Genomic DNA, 20731 nt, shown 5'->3' on the forward strand with positions numbered 1-20731 from the left:
GCACAGGAAGAGCAATGTGATTGAGGGGGAAAACTAAGGGAAATTAGACTAGTGGAGTCCTGTTAGGTTTAGATGGAGATTCTGCCTTGTGGAAAATTTCATGTTTCATTATTGCACAAAGGTTATGTGCAGCAATTCTTATGGAAGTTAATAGGATAAACTTACATGTTTTCTAAATGGTACAGTATTTATTTTCCAAACTTCTTAATGGAATTTGTTCTACCTTCCTAGGTGCACAAATTGCTATAACTGTATGTACAATTATAGTGGCTGTGGGACTAATTTTGACAGTAGGTTGCGGCTGCAAGAAACTAAGGAAGAAAAACATAAAGCTGCCTAAATCTTTGGTAAGTTTAGCCTTGTTATCTGTGTCTGATTTTTCATCTCCAACTGGGTGATTTTTTTTTATTACAATAACACCTTTATGGACGTTTTGGTTGTTCATACCACGATCACATCAAAGTTCGGAATTTATACCAGTCTTAAGAGTCTTGATAGCTCGTAGAATCAGTTGTCCCATATTGGCTTTAGGAATAGACTTTGGTCACTGTTTAACTGAAGTAACGTTACTTGATCTGTTTTGAGAACTTAGTTCCCGAAAACTGTGTGTGTGTACATAGGGATGTTTGTATTCACTGTCGTAGCAGAGACACGAGAATTACTGAGGTTACAAGATACTTTTTGAAGTAGTCTTGTTTTTGCTCAGCTGGGTTGCCCTGGACTTCTCCCCCTGGGGTTTTGAACATCTCTAGGGAAGGAGACTCTACAACATGTCCCAGCAACCTATTCTAGGGTTCTAAAGACTTTGCAGTAAGAGATTGTTTTCTTATGCTCAGTTAGGATTTCATATGTTTGATTTTTGTGCCCGCTGCCTTTTGTCCTGTCACTAGATGTGCATGAGATTCCTTCATTACATGGTAATATTGTAATACTGCTGAGTTATTACAGTGTTCTTAGTGATGTGCAGAGTAAGAAGTTGAAAAAAAAGAAGTAATAACACTGTAGGAAAAGAGAGGAAAAAGTGCTTGGGGAAATCGGTTCTCGCAGTGAGCAGTTACAGGGAAGAGGGTCAGCTCTGCCTTGAAAGCTGTCTGCAGAGTGCTTGAAGAGCAGTAGAAGCCTCTGTGCTTTCTTGTCAAGCAGGAGTGAATATCTGGCAAGTATCATTATACTGTCCTTACAGTGTCTTGTTAGTTATAACAGCTGAACAACCAATAGCAGTTGAAACAATTTTCAAGAACTGTTGTGTGAGGTAGTAGTAATTCTTAAATGGTAATCATATCAAATGTGTATCTTGGCAGGTATAGTAATTAATTGAATGAATAACTAATGCAAGCAATAATTTATATGAGTAAGTTTTGATGGAAGGAAGAGTTATCTCTGCAGGCATCTGTTACTGAACTTTTGTGCTTTACCTGGTCTTGTCTGAGAGTGAAACATCTCAAGAGTTTTTCCATGTGTCAGAAGGCTGTAGGCAAGATGTCCCGCTGTAAGTCTGCAGCCTTCCAGTGATCTGCTTCAGTTAAATACCATATAATCAGGTCATTTGAGCAACTTTCAGGAGGCTGAAATTCTACACCAGAAGGCTGTCTTAGCTTCTGAGATCATACAGGCAAATAAGGAGAGAAAATTGTTGTCATTTAGATCACGAGTGCTTTGATAACATTGTCGTGATGCTGCTTTAGGATCTCTTAAGAATGCTATATCAGTCACGTTCAGATCATTCGGTGTGGACATAGAATGGTTGCTACCATTAGAGAAAGTGTTAGTTTCAATGTTTGAAACACCCTTGTTCATAGCAGGGTCCCGCAAGAAATACAAATGTGGTGAAATGGGACAGATTCCTAACAAGCATTCCTGATGCTGGTATACTGCTTGGTGACAGTAATCTGACGTTTCACCTGTGTAGCTGCAGAGAGACCTATTTGTTTTCATTTGTTTTCATTCAGTTACCTCACAAAGAGTATTTCAAGAGGCTGTTTCCTTTCAGTCATGGTCTTCAGTCATTCCAACTTGTCCTGCACGTGGAAGCAGCATCTTAGTTTACTTAAACTTTACTATGTTTTATTCAGTGTCTCTTATCTTTAAATGGTGGAAAATGTTTTAGTAGGAAGAGAACACACTAACTCCATAAGGCAAAGCCTCATCAAAAAGCATTCAATTGCATTTTGATCTCATGCTTAAGTCAGCTTTTCTGCAAGCTGTTGGTGCTTTTTCTGAGTGTGAAGGGGTGACATGTTGTGTTCTCTCAGTGTATTTGCATAGCATTTAGAAATAGTGTCAATTTGTGACTGGATTTTTTGGTTGTTAGGATTACATTATATGTATTTTTGATTTGAAGAAACTGTAATTACTTGTCTCTGTAGATTTCATTGATGGTATTTGGCAGAAATAATTACTGTCTTAAAAAAAAAGGTTGTTGTTTCATTAACATTTATGAAGGGTTTTTTTACCTATGGACACTTAGAGGGCATCAATGTAGTTTCCTACTTGCACATTCACCCAGCATTAATTTGTTGTGAAACCTTGCAAGGGCTGTGTAGATTTCAGTCTGTGTAGATTTCCACGGTTTGGAATAGACTTTTTAAATGCTCTTCCAGAAAACCTGCTCCTGAAAGTTGGTGGGAATGTGTAGATGGACAAGCCCTGAGTAAAACAGCTGACAGTGCTGCCTGTTACTGGTAGTATGCACAAAGGAAAAATATTAACTCGCTTATGGTGAACACTTGTTTTTAGATAGTAACCCATATCTTAATTGCACTTCTTCCTGGAGGTGCTTTGAGTATCATTACAGTAATTGTAAGATTGGTCCGTTCTTTTCTTCAAAGCTAATAATGAAGGCGTACACTGCTAAATTGCATTGTAAATCCATGACTAAGTGACTCTCAAAGAACCTTTGCTACCAGGAAGCCTGCAAGGATTTTTCCTTTGTGTAGCTTCCTTCTTTTATGGAACAGAAGTGTCTTGTACCACACAGATAGAAAACTGATTTCTTCATGGACACAGATCTTGGATGTAGTTGTACAGAAGGACTGATATTATTCTTGGGGGTGTTTCTCTAGGCATTCCCAGCCAGCACTGTGAGATGCAGCACCTTTGTAGAGTACAAGACATTCTCTTCATGTATTTTAGGTGTAAGGCTTTAGAAGTGCGAGAAAATTGTAAAGGGACATAAATAAGGATCTTTTCCCTTTTGGTTGAGACATTTGCCACAAATATTAGTCATTACAAATTAGCTACAGGGTATAAAGGATGTTCACAGCTAATTCAAGAGGAGGATTCTTATATCATTTTCTTCTTTCCCTGTTTCTTCCCACTGTAAACTTCAAATGACTTTAATTTTAATGAGCAAAAATTACACACATGAAATGGATTTGGTCCTTGCCGCATATACTTGCAGGTAGAAAGCAGTTTGGAAAGGTTGTATAAAAGCATTAATGAAATAGTTGGAGTCAGGCTGCTGACCTTGCAACATTCTCATTTTGCTAATTTCTGCTGAAATCTGTTGTAATTCAGTCTGTGTTCCAAACTTTAATGCTCTAAACTTAAAAGAAGTTAAAGCCACTGAATTAATAGATATGTGGAAGTAAAAGTAATATATTTTTTTCCTCACTTAAGGTCAGCGTGATAAGAAACCTGAATGCAGACAACAGCTTCGAATCAAGGTCAGAAGCAAAAGACATTTGTGCAGTAAGCATCATGCCAGTCCCATCTGTGAATGTCCCATCATCAATGAATGACGATGAAGCCTTGCTGAATGTGGAGTCGGAAGAAGAAGCTGTTACTCCTGAGAATTTCAGTGAAGAAACATCTTCTTGTCCTCCTCTGGAGGCATCAGACAAAGTGGAAGATGCCTCTGTGCAGGAAAGTACAGAAGTACCTTCTGATGTTGAACAGAATCATAAAGGAAAAGAAAGTGATTTCATTTTTGATAGTAGCCAAACAGATGTATGTAGTAACTCCTCAGGTCCGGTGGTTTCTGCCACGGAAGTTCAACAAGCAGTCATTCCAAGCAGCTTTCCCAAGTTTTCTGGCTATGACAAGCCTCATGTGCCACTAGATATGTTGATAGATGTTGGTGAAGAACAGCCTGTGATTGCATACAGGTCAACTGAATAACTGGGATAGCTGGAATGTTTAACCAGAGCTTGTAAACAGCAGCATTACTGAAGAGAATGAAGAGCCAGAGCTATGTTTTGGATGTCTACAGGTTGTGTTTGTACTGATGGAAACATCATAGCCAGCATCCAACTTAATGCAATGGAATCTTGAAATGGAACTGTGAGAAGTGCCTGAAAACTGTATTATAAACTTGGTGGAAAAATTCCTGGTAATCTGTTTCTTACAGAACAGTTTGCATGTAGGACATGGCCTACTGTTTCTTGCTTGAACAAAATAACTGTGTTGTTTGAACAGTACTCCATGAAGAGCAGAGCTTTTATTGGGGAGTGTAAAAAAAGAGCTGCCGTGTCACCTCTTTCCTTTTGTTTCAAATACTTTTCAAAGTTAATGAACTAAATGCTTAATGAGTCCTTGGTTATGACAGAGATGTGCTAGAAAAATTCACCTTTTTTTGGAAGGTATTTTCTTCCTTATATTTGCATTGTCTGAAGTGCTTGAAGGGTACTAGGAAATCCTAGTATTTCCTTTGAGTAAGAATGTACCAGGAGCTTTTTCCTATGTCGCTTAAGCATTTGATTCCTTGGCCAAGAACCAGTTGTTTATGTTCTTTTCTGCAACTGCAGGTGTGTACCAGAGCCATTACTTAGCACAGTTCAGTGAGTAAACATTAAACCTATTTTTTCTTTCTTTTTTCTTTTTTTAACTTCAAAGCACAAGTCTTGTGAAATGATAAGCTGTTCTTTAAAGTTTCTGTATGGCTGCATCCAGCTGCCTATGTATGTTGTGGAAATATTGCATTTTTGGTAGCTCCCATACAAGCATACTAGCTGGTACTTATGGGAGTGATGGGAGGAAAAGAAAGAAGCGTGTAACAGGCACATGCAGTTACACAGATTCTTTGGGAAGAGGGGAGGTTTTTTTCCAAATGTTTTTTCCAAAGACATAAAAATGTATATCTTCTTCCAGAGCAGATTTTTCCCAAATCTCAGAAGAATGTGCGGTTTTCTAATAGAAACCAGCATTACTTCTGAAAGAAAGGTAGTAATTTTCATGACATAACTCAGGTATCATAAATCATAGAAGCACAGAATGGCCCGGGTTGGAAGGAATCCCAAGAATCATGAAGCTCCAACCCCCCTGCTGCAGGCAGGGCCACCAACCTCCCCATTTAATACCAGACCAGACTGCCCAGGGCCCCATCCAACCTGGCCCTTAACACCTCCAGGGACGGGGCATTCTACCTCTATGGGCAGCCTGTTCCGGCACCTCTCCTGCTTTCACAGTAAAGAACTTCCCCCATAGGAACTACACCAAACTGAAAATACACTGAAATACGTCTCAAGACAACTGAAAAGTAGTGTGATAATTTAAAGTTCTTAAATCACTGTCATCTGCTCTGGATGTTGTCGTGCAAGTTTATAATTTCGAGAAGTAAAAGATGTGAATTTTATATTTTTTTTCTATTTAAAAACTTTGTAAGTCTGATGCCTACAAACCAGTTATTTGCCCACGAGTCCGCTTTTGGTGGTGGTTTTATTTAATGTTTGTAGGAAATGTTTATGGTGGTACTTACCAAAGGTTAGTTCAAAGAAAAGGGATATTTTGACAGGTAGTAAAACACAGGCTTATGGTAGTGCATATAGAAAACTGTCTTTGTTTTAAAAGATTGTTTTTATGGGTATATCAGAAATGTTTGCTTGTTACAGCAGGCTGTTCTAAAGGAAGATGTACTTTTGTCCATACATTTCTTGGTGGTGTGAGTATTCCTGATGTAAAACTTACATGGCAGCTACTGGACTGCTTTCTTTCCTGCAGATGACTGACATTAACCACAACTGCATGTGCTCAATTCCCAAAGGTTTAAAGACAATAGCTAACTTTCCCTTTCTCTGTTCACAGGAAGATAACGGTTCCATTAGTAGTTTGGGAAGAACCAAATCAAACAGGCGAATTCTGTAATTATGGTATAATGGAGAACCCAGCTAGAAAGATTTCTGTGTTACTTGGCTGTGATTTGTTCCTTTGTTATAGTCAAGTGTAGTGAGACCCTGTGGTAAGTTGATTTTTGTCGTGTTTGGTTTGAGTTCCCAGAGGGCACCGCAAGTAAATTACTGCCCAGCGTCCACTAATGTGTAGACATCTTTACTGCAGACATGAAGAGAACAACTCTTGGTGTTACACAAAAGCTTTAAAAACTAGAAGTAACTTGCAGCTGAACCTTCAGCTAAGCTGGCTTATCAGTTAATGGCATGGTTCACCACTGACATGTACTTCAAGCAGTCTGTTCTGCCAAGGAGATGTTTTGTGCAGAGCTTCATGGTGCTTTCATTGTTTCAGTGTCATTTCTTTCAGGGTTTGTTTGTTTGTTTATAAATAGGAACTGCCAGGAATACCTCAGGACTGGATAAATTCTAGCTAAGTGCCTAAATCTAACTTACATCTGCCTCAAGGTTCAGAAGGGAAAAGCAGGGTCTTAGAAATTGTTGGATTAGCTTATTTTTGGGAAGGAAGGTTGTGATCAGATATTAATTTGTTGAGTAACTCTTTACTTTACTAACGCTTAGCGTATTTCAGCTTAGCATACCTGGCACCTTATTTTCCTTCTCTCAGCTTCATCCTGAACCGCTGCTGTCCCCCAAGGAGATCAAAACTCAGCTGTTGTAGATGTTCCATTTAGCGCGTCTGCCTCAAAACTGTCACAAGCATGTAAGTTTTTGGAAATGTGAGGTTTCCATTCTGAACTCCTTATTGGTACCCTGGCACTGCTGGAAAAATCATTGCCTGAGGGTCGGCATCATGGGTCCGTGTGAACAGAGTAGCTCCCCAGGTATTTTCTATCCTGGAAAAGTGTTTCTGTGAAATTTTTGCTGCAGTGCTGGAAGAAAAGTGGATTTTTATTTATTTTTTTTTTTTTTTTGCCTGTTTTGAGAGCAAGCAGATGTGTCTTCAAACCAAGTGACCTCGTTCTTTTCTTTCTGGTTTTGTTTTTTTTCCCCACCACTCTTTTGTACATGTTCTTTCTGGATCATTCAAGATGTTCTGTGGGCCAGTAGGGCTTTATATCCCCTGGGCCTTTCTACTGCAGTTGCCAGCAGGAACGTTGAGAGAGACTTAAGAACAGAGCAAGCTCATGACAGTATTGCTGCTAGGATATGATCTGGCTCCCAACAGCTGCAGTGTGAAATCTTTTTGGAGCAAGGAACATGGAAATGCCTCACCAGCCACAGTGTTGCTTTGGCAGCTCTACAGTACCAAAAAAATTGAGCCATGTCGTTTTGAAGGTAGTATACGTAATATTTAGCTACATGTTTTCATTTATCCATTGAATATATTGAAATGAATAAGCTCATATTCTCTTGGTGAAGGCATAGTTAGCTTAAGCTCCCAAATATTTGTTTATAGCACCTTGACAGTGGATATTAAGAAGCCTAACACTTACAGGGTCAAAAGCACTTAACACACATGCTGCTTACTGACATCAAATATCAGCTATTCAGTATGACAAACAGGGAAGTTTTTACCACTTTCAGCTGTCTTGGGTGATCTTTACTCTTGTTGTGGCTGCTCAACATCCATCTCTTCCTGTCTCCTACAGGTGATTTGGGAGTGGATGGAGTCTAAGCTTTCAGAACATTCTGTTCTTTGTAAAAAGATGTGCATCGCAGCCTTTGGGGCTAATGCCTCGCAGCTTCTCTAAGAGCTGCTTTCACCATCCTTTTTGCACAGATGTTGTCGGGCTTTATACTCTATAGTTAGAGTCATAGAGTGGTTTGTGTTAGAAGAGACCCTTAGAGGTCATCTGGTCCAACTCCCCTCCAATAAAGTATTGCTGCAGTCTTCTGCGCTGGTGCAGAAGCATGAAATGTTCTGGATTTATGATTTTTTCTGCATAAATAATGTAGCTTAGAGATAGTCATTTACAAATCTGGCATCTGTGAAATCCAAATATAGCACCTGGGTTGCTTAGATAAGTTTGTGTGTAATCCGTCACTAGTTTGAATTCTGGGAAATAAGTGATCAATGCAAAAACCCATTTTTCTCAACTAAGAGTTGAAATAACTGACTACTCTGAAATGGTGCCATGTAAACAGTTCAGTATTAGTGAATAGAGTTATTGCACTTAATTCATGTTAGTAGTTTCAGCGTGTCTTATCTTAAATGCACCTTTTCATCGAGCACTGGAACAGGCTGCCCAGGGGGGTTGTGGAGTCTCCTTCTCTGGAGATATTCAAGACCCGCCTGGACGCCTACCTGTGTGATGTGGTGTAGGGAGCCTGCTTTGGCAGGGGGGTTGGACTTGATGAACTCTGGAGGTTCCTTCCAACCCCTACAATTCTGTGATTCTGTGATCTTCTGCATTACTGAACCCAAAATACAGATTTCCTATAGTGACCTGCATAGGTTTTTATTTTAAGTCTGGTTTTTAAAAATTCAGTCCTTTAAATAGAAAGTCCATATTTATTCCTGCACTCTGTGTTCTCTAAATGGATGCAAGGCAGCAGACTGTGTGGCACCTCCACAGGTCTGCAGTTTGTTCATCTTCCCAGATCAGCGTTGTTCCACCTCCACATCTACCTGAAGACTCCACAAAACCACCAGAAAATCTGCTTGAACATTTGTCATCCTTAGAAAGCATTTTCTTCATGTCTAACCCAAGTCTTCCTATCTCCAGAAGCCATCTGCAGTGAGCCTGTCTCAGTTTTATTACCAGTGCAAATGCATTGAAAATGTTTGTATATGGAATTAAAAAATCTGAAAAGACAAGCGTGTGTGCTCTCCTTTTTCCTTCTGTCAGCTTCTGTGCCGCAGACTCGGTCTGCTTTTGAAGTGTGCTCAGTTGACTCACTGTACACAGCGTGCGCTTGAGCGTTACTGAAAGTGAATAGACAGCATCGGGGTGTCTGTCTAACTACAGGCAATTACTGTATTCTACTTACCAGGTGTATTAGTATGTAGAATACATTTTAAACCAGGGCTGCTGCTTGTTTGTTCTCAAGAGTGAGTGAAACTACGGTCAGTGGTGACTCTCTGATCAAATGGGTTCATTGCTACAGAGTGGGGAAAGCCAGGTTTCCCTGAAACTCATGCAAGCACCTTTGTTTGAAGCTCAAATAAACAGGAAGCTCTAAGATATGGATTGTTTACTCTTTAATGGTGAACAAGTACACTCTGATGTGTATCTTGGAAATCAGATGTTGCTGTCATGCTCATTTACCCAATAGAATTTAAAACAGAGTTTTGATTTCATTTGATCGGCAAATCTAGAATTTGCCACTTCGAGGTATTTTCTATTCCCTCCATCCAAATTCCTCCTTTCGAGTAATTTCTTAACATTACGAATAGTGCTTTTTTCGTGCAGCTTCCAGCTCAGAGAGTCACACCTTTGGAACATGGCTGGACAGATTGAGCTTGTTTTTAAACGTGCCCATTTGTGTTCGGGCCAAAAGCTAATTTCTTATTTGTTTGTGCTGAAACTTGATTTCCTACTGTCCAGGCACATCTTAAAAGAGAAAATGCATTGCAAACAGAGCAATAATTGAGTGAACAAGCCAAAAGCATCTCCCAGCCAGCTTGCTGTGTTCTGCAGAGCTAATCCTGAAGCTGTCAGACACTTGCAGCGTGCACGCAGTGGAGCAGTCAGTGGCAGTGCCAGGTCTGACTCAGCTCCTTCCTGTGCTGACATCTCTGGAGTAGCACACACTGAGTAAGGTTATGCCCCTTCAAGAGTACCCTTGTATATGTATATGTAGTCACTTCAGATTTAAAATAGAGTGCAGTTCTTTCACCACATCATCCTTCTGGATGTGGCAGTAGGTGTGTGCAGAGCAGTGAACAGAGGAGCAAATGAGGCTCTTCTCCCACCCAGGCTCTTCCCAGCTGCCCTTCCTTATTCCCCCATGCCTCCCCACTGCCCACTAGTGAGGTTACGGTTCCTCTGTGTTCACTGAGCTCAGACACCCCTGAGCATCATGGAAGCCAGTTCCGCTGAGCGTGAAAGATCACATCCCAAAAGCTCCCTGCACAGATTCATGGGTGCATGGAGACTTGTATCCACACGAGGCACTGTTGCTGTGCTTTTGTTTTCAAATAAAAAGTCTTGCGAAACTCGGGTGCTCGCGGGCAGGGCTGTTACGGGAGTAGCGGTGCTGAAGGTCGTTAGAAGAGTTCCGTTCTAGCGTGCGCTCTCCAGATGATGGGGAGCCCCTATTGCGAAGCCAAAGGATGAGCACAGGGCTGATCTGCAGGCTGGGAGGTGTGGTGCTTATGGACCTTAGCTTCAGAATTAAGCCACTTTGTGATTGTCAGCAATTAACAGCACAGTGTAATGAAGGAGCCACTGGCCTGAAAAGGACAGAGGGTTCCAAAATCAGCCTACACAAAAAGCATGGGTCCTTGCTGGGTCCTGTGCTTTGGTCAAAAAAATCCTGTGTGATGCTACGGGCTTGGGGCAGAGAGGCTGGAAAGCTGCATAGTGACAAAGGATCTGGGGATGCTGGACAATAGCTTGCTGAACCTGAGCCAGCAGTGTGCCAGGTGGCTAAGATGATCAATGGCGTCCTGGCTTGTATCAGAAACTGTGCAGCCAGCAAGAGCAGGGGAGACCTTATCACTCTCTACAACTGCCTGAAAGGAGGTTGTGGTGAGGTGGTGGTTGGCCTCTTCTCCCAGGTGACAATGATAGGATGACAGGGAGTGGCATCAAGTTGTGCCAGGGGAAGTTCAGGTCAGATATTAAGAAAACTTCAGAAAGGCATTGGCACAGGCTGCCCAGGGAGGTGATGGAGTCACTGTGGGTGGAGGTGTTTGAGAACAGTGTAGATGTGACACTGGAGGATGTGGTCATTGGACATGGTGGGGGTGGGCTGCTGGTTGGACTTGGTGGTCTTCGAGGTCTTTTCCAGCTTTCATCATTCTGTAATTTCTGCCCACACAGCTGAGAGTTCAGGTGTTGCCTCTGGCAGTGCAGCAAAGAGCAGGAGCAGGCACTGCCTGCTTTGAGCTCATCCCTCTTTGTTCTGGTAGGTGGACAAAGGCAGCATGCACCATGTTTGCCTCTCCCACCTAATCTATGGTTTCAGCTGGCCAAGCGATCACCCAGCATGCTTCCTCCACTTCTAACATTGCTTCAACTAAAGCAAACAATAAACCCTATGCAATAGTAACTCCACCTTCCTCTGCTGATAGGCTTTAGCTTACGGGTGCATTGGGAGGGGAACCACAAGCTGACAGAACCCAGGTCTTTTATCCGTGTGCTAAAAGTAGCTGAAGTATTTTAGTAGTAGGAAAAAAACCATAAGGCTTGGCAAACAAGAGAAACAGTCAACTTCATTAAAGAAACTTGTTAATGGAAGAACAGCCTTTGTACCATTTTTGTATTTACATTCTCTACAGTGAGTGAACTTTGGTGTTGGTTACTAATGTTCTGGTGCTAGGCAGTGTCTCACATGTTGTTAGATAAATATTTAAGTGCAAATAAGGACTTGCTACAGAGGGAGCCTTCAGCATGTTCACATTTCTTACTGTGAAGGTGCAGAAATGACGCTTGGCATTTTATACTGTAATCTCCCAAACGTTGAGCCAAGCCCACTGACAGCGAGAGGTGAACAGTTCACACCTGTGGGCAGGAAGCAATGAATACCCACAGTGTACAGAGAAAGTCAGTCTCACTTCCTTAGAAACTTTTCTGTAATAGCTCTTGTGATGTAATGCCTCTTCCCCGAAGGGCTGAGAAATAAAAGTCCCCGTTGCTTGGCTGTGGGTGGTTAGTGTGGGTTTTTTTTTGCTTGGATGGTTCTTTGTTGTTGTTGTTTGTTTCTTATGATTCATGTTCAAAGTCTCCATTAAGGCAATGAAGGGCTGCTGTATATGTGTCAGAAGAGGCAGGGAGGTGGATTGGGGGGATCTCAGCGCTGTTTCCAGCTGGATGAATGGGGCACTTACAGAAAATATGGGCAGGTTCTGCTAAGAGACCTGCAACCCGAACACAAAAAGCCACTGTCATGGGTTGCAGCAGGGGAATTCCGATTAGATGTGTGAGGAAAGGGCTCCCAATGGTTATATGTGCTATCAACCCAGCTTGAAGCATCAGATTGGACAAGCTGAGCTCCAGAGACCCCAGCCAAGAGAGGTTGTCCCATGGGTCTGAGTCCATGAAACCCGCATGCAGACTTGTACCCAACAGTAGAGATGGTTGTGGGAGGAGCCCTTCTGGGGTCACATTTTCTCCTCTTGTGGTCAGGAACATCTTGCTCCAGATAAAATAAAGCAATAAGGTGGTGCTATCAGACGGGATGAGTCAGGCAGCTTCCAGCAAGAAGGTACTCAGCTTTCACCTCTGTGTGGCAATAGCCAGACTTTAAGAGGAAGAACTTAATTTGCCCAGTATTTAGAGAGCTTTTTATTCCAGGAATGAAAAAATTCTTGTGCTCTCAGCTCTGTCTGTTCACAGAAGCATCAGGACTGCCCTGTCACAAAGGCTTGGGTCAAAGCAAATGCTACAGTGTAAGTAAGCACTAACATGGATGCTGCTGGGGAAAGGAACGCTTTCGTTTTCCATTTCTTCGTGAGTTCCATTAGAAGTATTCTTAAGCAATACTGTTTCTTAAGTGTTCCCATTTATTTAAAAGTGCTATAGATGCATTGCACTCAAGACAAGTACGTCTATATGGGTGTGTGCAGCTGCCACTCACCAGAATGTAATTGCTTTTGTTGCAAAGAGCACTGGGGAGACATGATTGAAGATAATGAGAAAGAAAATGTTACAGATGCTAAAAACATGGGGATTATCAGCGGGTGTTTCAAAAATGGTGAAATTATGTGAAGAGATTGCATCACATTGCCAGGCCCAATTACAGAACAAGCACTATTGGTGCTGTGTGAGAAGCCCTGATCTTTTCCACGATCCAGGTGTTTCTTTCCCCATTTAGCCACAGCAATTTGCAAGTATTTGGAAGGGAGAAGCAAAGGGGCAGCCTTCCTGGCCCCAGTCATGCAGCCACCCAATCCCAGCTCTGGGAGGTTTTGCTGTCGTGGGAGAACCTGGTGCCGGCAATGATTCCAGCAAAGCTCCGCACTTGGGTCCCGATAAGGTGTGTTGATACAATTCAAGTAAGTAAATACACAACCACAACCTGTGACAGGCGTGACTAAAATTTGATGGCATTTCAGCTCAGTGATCAGTTCATAAAAATCCCCTATTCCCGCACTTGAGCTCGTATAACGTGATGAAATACTCATTGTGTGTGTGGAGGGGAAATTCTTAAAGTCATTGAATTTTGAAAATGTGTTTGGGAAATGGAGATAAAAAAATCCCAGAAGGCAATGCCAAAATTGCCTCTCTACCTTCTACCTTGATTTTCTTCTGCATTCCTTCCCAGCTAATCCCATACTGTGGTAAGTAGCCATTCACAGTTACACACCTGCAGTTTTAATGTGCCCGCTGCAAATTCAGTGCTCGCACTATAATGTGCATGTGCTCAGTTGATGTCACCAAGGCCAGATTCTTGATTAGGTTGTATTTAATTTGCCTACCGCAACCGAATGCCTTTTGATGAAAAAAACACCTTAGTTTGCACAATAACTTACACTTTTTATTTCATTCTGGCAACATTTGCTTCTGCCTTTTTCCCAAAGCCAAGATGAGGGATTAGGTAAGTTTTTGTTTCTGCAGACAGAGATGCCCTTTTCCTGCAACCAAGCAGTTTCCACACTGGTTATTTATCGGTGGGCATTACTATTGTGTGCTGCTCCACACTGTGCACAGTTGGGTTGTCTCTTCTTGCCCACTGATGTGGGCGTGCAGGAGATGAGGGCACCCGGCTCATGCTGGGATACCCAGTGTGCCAGCACTCAGCATGACCAAGCTCTCCATACCACCCACCGGGCAACAACTGGCCCCCTGCAGGCTGGCACACACAGCAATAAAACATCTACCAGCACAGAGTGAGATCACTTTATCGCAAGCCCAGCAGCCCGTTTTGGGACCATGGGATGCACATACCAGTGGTACAGCATTCAGAGTTGCTTTGGTGCATACAGTGTCAGATAGGCAGTGGCACTTTGACCAGTGGGCTGAGCTCAGCCAGCTGCAGCCTCCAACCACCCAGCAATAAGTGCAGCAGTTTCATGTCCCCATGTCCCCCTGATGACATGTTCCTACATGGCATCCTCCACTGAATGTTTCGACAGCCTTCATTGTTGTGTTCAACCCCAAGACAGGCCACCCAGATTACATCCCATTACTGTTTTGTGCTATTGCAGCAAGATTTTGTGTTCTGCGGCACTGAGTGACTGGCAAGCTGAAAAACAATATCATAGCAGAGCAAAGAGGCAAGTTTGTGTGACATATTTTTGGGATAAAGCAATATTGCCAGACATTTGGGAATTAGTCCCTGAAAAAAGCACATTTTTCTCATTGGTTTGTTTCATAATTAGTTCCAAACTTCAGAGTGAGTGAAGCTTCCAAGTAAGAGCGATTGCTTACGTTTAATTTAGAACAACTAATATATTTCCCACCTAGCCACAACAGGGAATTTATAAATAGGGAAGTCACTTTAATAATTACTTCCTCATAAGACATGCCCAAGAGGAAAAGAGATGCTCTCAGTCATGGAGCTGCTCTCCTAAGCATGAGGGGGATCAGGCTTTCCTCCCTCTGCTTTCTGATGCACCTGCTGCAGGACAAGATAAGCAGTAAGTAAAGGCTTTCAATTCTCTTCCCACCTGGAGGGTGTAGGGGTGGTGGTGTGTGCTGGGTCTGCTCTCAAAGCTGGGCAAATCAGGAAAACTCTGGATACAGAGGCTGGTTTCATAAGTCCTGTCATTTCCAAATTAGTTTCATTTTGTTTTTCAAAATGCAGCTAAAATGAGTGTAACGTTCATCGCATTTACTTACAGTTCTGTTACCGGCTTCAGCTCAGTTTGCAGGAATCTCTGGTTGTGAGATATACCACAGATAAAACTGCAGGTATATGAAGTCAGCTGGGTCATGAAATCCAGAAGTCTGTTAGGATTTCGATGCTTCAGTGCATGTTAACTGATTCTGTCACCTGGATCTGTCTCAGTTTGGAAGCAGCTTATCTTGAAAACTGTCAGACAGCTTTTTCAGTCAGTTCAGATGGGAAAAGCAGCGAATGTCATACTATTTTATTAGGCAAGAACCAACAAACGCAGCTATGGTAACCACTAAAACATAGTGACCATATACTATATACCATAGTTAAACTATAGTCCCTGCAGTCTAAGTCTGAGATAGGAAGGACAGAGCACCTACCTTTAACTACTGGCGCAGCTGTGTACTGCATGCTCTGGGAGCTGATCAGAAGGGTTTGTCCACTGGGTTGTCCACTGGGCATCCTTCATGGCAGTAAATTCAATGATGAAAAAGAAGAAGAAAAAAACAACACCATTTGTTCCTTTCACAATCCTGGCTGTGGTCTGTAACTTCTACATCTGTTCACTGCAACACGGAAAGTTTGGAACATGAGACCCAGATTTAACTTCCCCGCCGGCTGCTAGCCTGAAACCACACGAGCAGTGTGTGCCTGGATGCAGAGGTGCCTGACTGAGGGAAATGTGTGCTGTCACTGTTTCTTACTATTTGCAGCCACTTTAGTCCTGGAAAATCAAGACCTGCGAGATGCAATCAAGCCACGGGAGGTATGGTTTTACTCACTGAACTTCAACAACACCCTGCGCTGGCAGCCTGGGAGAGCTGGAGAGGGAGAAACCACGCTCTACTTTGTGCAGTATAAAGTGTAAGTGCCAGGGGAAGTCCAGCATGCCTCATCCAGCAGCCCATCCCTGCTTGGCAAGCCAAAGGGATCTCTCAGTTGCCAAAGGATACCTGGGGCACAGCCTTGTCCTTCACTGCTGCCAGCTCCCTGCACTTATCACAAGCCTGTAAAGTGCAGCTGAGCAGCCTGAAGGACATGGAGGTCAGGCGTGCCTAGCAACGTGACATACACCGTCATGGCACCTTAGTGTCAGCCTTGTGGGAGCACAGTCAGGGCTTCAGTGGACTGCTGTGCCACACGGTGTGGTGCTGGGACCTGTTCCTCAGAGGGGCCTACTCTATAAGGGAGGCCTGCTCCTGTCCCCATCACATCTGGTCCAGCACCTCACAGGATAAGAGCCTTAGGTTCCTTTGGGGAACAGACTGTTACAAGTCTGTATAGATCTGGTTGGCAGTAGCTGGGGCTTGAATTGCTCCTCCTTTCCTCACAGGTATGGGCAAAGCAAGTGGCAAAACAAAGAGGAGTGCTGGGGGATTCAGAGCCATTTTTGTGACCTGACGGAGGAGACTTCTGATGCCTATGAGCCCTACTATGGGAGGGTACAAGCTGCTTTGGATGGTGTGCAATCCGACTGGAGCCTCAGCTGCAGATTCACTCCCTGGCGAGAAAGTAAGTGCAAACACATGTGCTCTCTGATCATGGGGCTGGGTTTTCTGCAGTGTGGAGCACAGCATTTTTGCTCCCAATCTGCTGTCAAAAGTGATACCCTTCTAGCTAGAAAACTGTACTGAAAGAAGTCGTGTGTCCACAACTCTCGGGGGAAGTGTTGTGATAAAATAACTTTTCCCACACTTGAACCAATCCTTGTGTACAATTAGGGGACCAGAAATGCCTGGCTCCCTTCCACTCAACCTCTCCCTCAAGGCATGGAACTCCGTAAAATATTCACAGCAGTTTCAGGGGCTGTTGGAAGGATTGAGCACAGTGTGAAGAGGGAAATGTTCTCTGCTAGAGGGAAAGGGGAGGAGAGAAAAGGCAGCTGCATAGCCTACAGCTTTCTCACATGCATGCGTTTTTCTCACATGTATTTTCCTGACAGTGGTGTATTTAGAAAGGACATGCACAGAGCTTTTAGTTAGTACAGCCACTGTAAGACCATAGTGCACAGGACTGCAGGACTGTTAGAACAGCGAGCAGTGTCAGTGTACCTACCACTAAACTTCCATATATTATCCATTTTTTTCCCCTCTGATCAATGTAAAACTGAAGTGTAGATACTAACACAGGTCACTCTATGGCTCTGAAGTGCAAAATAACTTGTCCTGTGTAGGCAAGACTGCACGCTTTGAGCTAGAGCTGCATCTTGCTGCAGCAGCAGCTCACCTTACCCTGCACCACATCCTCCTAAGAAGATGTGGGGTAGCCGCTGCCTTCAGGGGTACACAGGAACCATGTGAAACCCCAGCTGTGTTTAACCAAGCAGGTTGCACAAGTTCTGAGAAGAATGACTGAAGCTGTGTCCTTGACCTGAAATGGTTCAAACATTTCTGCAGCTCAAGACAGCAGAAAAAAAAAAAATGAAGAAAAAGAATCAAAGGCAAAAAATCCAAAGCATTCTGTTCTGTGCATCGTTATTAATAAGCGTGCTATAATCATGCTCACAGCTTTGTTTATACCCCTAGCTATGATAGGACCTCCAACAATAAAGGTGGTTCACAGCAACAAATTCATAAAAATAAAGCTCCAGGCTCCACGATCGGCTTATAGAAGGAAGAGAGGCAGCACGATACCAATGACAAATTATTATGATCTTCAGTACCAAGTTTTCATAATTAACAACTTGCTAGATGAGGTAAGTGCATATTCAGATATAAACTCTTTACCATTGGAAAGCCAAGAGAGTATGGGCACACTCTTCCCTTTTACAGCTGAAGCAGCCCTCTAGGATTGCAAGAGTGTAAATGCCCGTGTAAGTATCTAAACACAAAGCAAGCTTATTTTTCAGGAATTGAATTTGATTGAACTGGGCTGTAATTCATCCCCACTTTCTTTGTTCCCATTGGTGTACTATTTCAGAATCTAAGCCCTAGTTGAAACAGTTGGGAAATTACGGCAATTTGGGGTGGCTTTTTTTTTCTCAAGAAAGAAAAGAAAACAACACCAAAACTGGCACATAAATAACTAATGCTAGCTAATGTTGTTGACTTAATGCAAATGCATGTGTTGCTCTGAACTCTCCATCCTTCCCAGCTTAGTCATAGACACACTTGCCAGGGCAACATGCATGACCAGCTGTTTCTCCTCCCTCTGTCTGAAGCAACACAGAGTGCTGGTGTATGAAGGAAAAGACAAGGTGATCAAAATAGAAGATCTGAAGCTGGGAGTCAGCTACTGCATCGTGGCTAGAACATCAGTGCTGGCACTGGGCCGCAGCAGTGCCTACAGCAGCAGGCGGTGCATCGTGCTGCTGTGAACAGGCAGCCATCGCCACAAGCCAGAGCCAGAGAGGATGCAACAAAGTGACAGCCGGCCACCCCTTCCCTAAAAGGAGAAGGTAACATAAATACTGCTGTCCCACAGGGAATCATTTTCCAGAGTTCTTGCATCTTCTCAGCTCATTCCACTCCAGATGAGAATGATACACCCAAAAAGGTTAGAAGAATGGTGTGGATAATAACTTGCATGCTGTCAGAGTGCTCAGAAATGCCTCCTTCTTCCCTTTCTTCGGTTACGCATAATATTGTTTCATCAGTTTTTACTGCTGTCAAGCAATTATTAACCAGGAAAACAAGTGGTCTCCAGCTTTGTTAACAGGCAATTCTGCTGCAGCTTCTCCAGGGACTTACCCAGTGTGTTTAATCTAAATGTACCCGTCCTCACTTAATGGCCATTATTCAGGTGTTATGTGTTTAAAAATGAGTCGTTTATCAAACTTCATGAGTTTCCATGAGCCAAAATGCAAGAGTTATTTCAATTAGCTGGTCTGAATAGTCTGTTTACTCATCTCGATCAAAGTATTATATTCATGTATCACTTGCTTAGCAGAGAGATTTATTATTCATCCTGACTTGCAGGTGCCAAGGGCAAAGCTTATGAGGACATATGTGACCTTGCCAACAGCAAGCTTAAGTTTGGGTCCTTTCTAAGGGGGGAAACCAGGAAATCTTCAGAGTTTGAGCCTGTGCTCCTGGGTGCCTCTTGTAACAGATTTTCCTTCTGCTTCATAATGTGATGCATAACGTTAGTCTTCCTTGAGATACAGTCAATAGTTCAGGCTAAGGAGCTTGTTTCTAGTTGATTTTCCCAACTGATGAAGGGTTTTCCCTCTACTGTACAAGCCTGAAAGCTCTGGTAAGAGCAGAACAGCCTACAGAGGTATAGGAGGAGTGCGGGCAAAGGGCATGTATTGCATCTTCAGTTGAAGTCCATAGCATGCAGCTTAAACATGCACTGCAGCAGCAGTTCTTTCTCTTCCCAGTTACTGGGATAATGGTGGAGGCTGCCTCCTGTTACAAGCCCAGCTGTAAACCAGCATCTGGGGTCTAGAAAATGGCTGGACTACATATGTGGATGCTTTTTAAATTAAACCTTGCTGCATTAAACAATTAATGCATCCCAATCATTTGATGTTACACAAATCCCAGAGATTCTTTGTATGCCCTATAGCACAATTTAAGACAATATGTATCTGCGTTTACAGAGCAAAGAGTTTTGTATTGTAATAAAAAATAAAATAAAATGTGAAAAGCACTTGTGGAAATACGTCTAAGATTGTTTCTATGGTTTTCTATTTTAAAACTTGGAGTTAAAATACGATTTATGAATTAGAAGTTTCAAACACTTTATAACTTCTATAATGAAGGTTGTAGAAGAAAGTGAATTAGAAGACCTTTAAGATACATGTGTCCAGTGCTATGCCTTCATAGTGTCCTCAGTGTAACATTTCTGGAAGTGAAACAAGCACACAATTAGACAGGAAATCATGTAAAATGAAACAGAAAAGATCCTTGCTTTCAGTTAATGACAGACAGTTAAAGGGAAGAGACCTCTATTTTAAACAGTACATGATGAACAAACACTGTTCATCACCTTTGATTTCCAGTGATTCAACTCCTCCTTGTCTTTGTCTCACAAGAGAAAAGTTTTAGTGGGAAAGATCTGAATACACACACACTAAGCCACTGACGGAGGGGGGAAGTGGCTTTTGCCAGTTCTACTACGTCTGTAACTAATAACAATCTTAATACTTAACATCTTTCTACTATTGGGAATTTTATGAGGCAGTGAGAGAAGGCCAGGCATAAGAAAGCAAAGAAAGCCCTTGGGTAAAGGGCTTTTCATAGTTGCTCTCCACTTTTCCCTTAATTTACAGACTCTGAGGTGGTTTAGTTAATTCTTAGTGACAGACTTCAAGTTCACTTACACCCCACTCAGATTATCTTTTGCTTTTTGTCATCAGCACCTCACCTACAAGCAGCACTGCTGAAAGCAGCAGCAGGATGCCAGCAGCAGGGATCTGGCAGGAGGCCATGCTTAAGTAAATGAACGCTGGTCACTCGTGCCCATAACAAAATGAAAAAAGACATCACATAGTAAACATTTCCACCTTCTGATTCTAGCACACGATGTATTTGAACAACCACTCTTTCAAGCATCTAACCATGTCCACACACTTAGTCCATAAAATGAGGTTTCCTTCTCAGCACTTCCCTATTTACTCCTCTCCCACTTCTTCCAGTGGTTTTACTGTGCCCCTATTGCACAGTTTCTTAATTCAGGTACATTTATTTGGGAAATGAGGCTAGTTGAGTTCCAGATCTGAGCAGCTGGCAATAAGCTACAGGAAGAGCAAGTAGCCTGCAGGATGCTGCCCT

At 42.7% G+C, this 20731-nt stretch overlaps 2 protein-coding genes across 2 annotated transcripts in view; both read left to right on the plus strand.

Annotated features, from left to right (window-relative positions):
• Positions 1-5053, plus strand: part of IFNGR1 (interferon gamma receptor 1) — a 13920-nt gene extending 8867 nt beyond the window's left edge. Inside the window, exons 6-7 of the mRNA XM_015858419.1 lie at positions 232-347; positions 3619-5053. Of these exons, the coding sequence (XP_015713905.1) occupies positions 232-347; positions 3619-4119 (617 nt within the window). The 3' untranslated portion in view covers positions 4120-5053. The remainder of the gene's footprint in view (positions 1-231; positions 348-3618) is intronic.
• A 9423-nt stretch (positions 5054-14476) lies between these two features.
• On the plus strand, positions 14477-19614 carry IL22RA2 (interleukin 22 receptor subunit alpha 2). Its single transcript, XM_015858429.2, has 5 exons — positions 14477-14814; positions 15728-15878; positions 16348-16526; positions 17540-17709; positions 18175-19614. The coding sequence occupies exons 1-5, from the start codon at positions 14700-14702 to the stop codon at positions 18328-18330; spliced, it is 771 nt and encodes a 256-aa protein (XP_015713915.1). The 5' UTR covers positions 14477-14699; the 3' UTR covers positions 18331-19614.
• Positions 19615-20731: the final 1117 nt, after the last annotated feature.

Source organism: Coturnix japonica, chromosome 3 (genome assembly GCF_001577835.2).
Source record: "Coturnix japonica isolate 7356 chromosome 3, Coturnix japonica 2.1, whole genome shotgun sequence".
In the NCBI taxonomy this organism is placed as follows: Eukaryota; Metazoa; Chordata; class Aves; order Galliformes; family Phasianidae; genus Coturnix; species Coturnix japonica.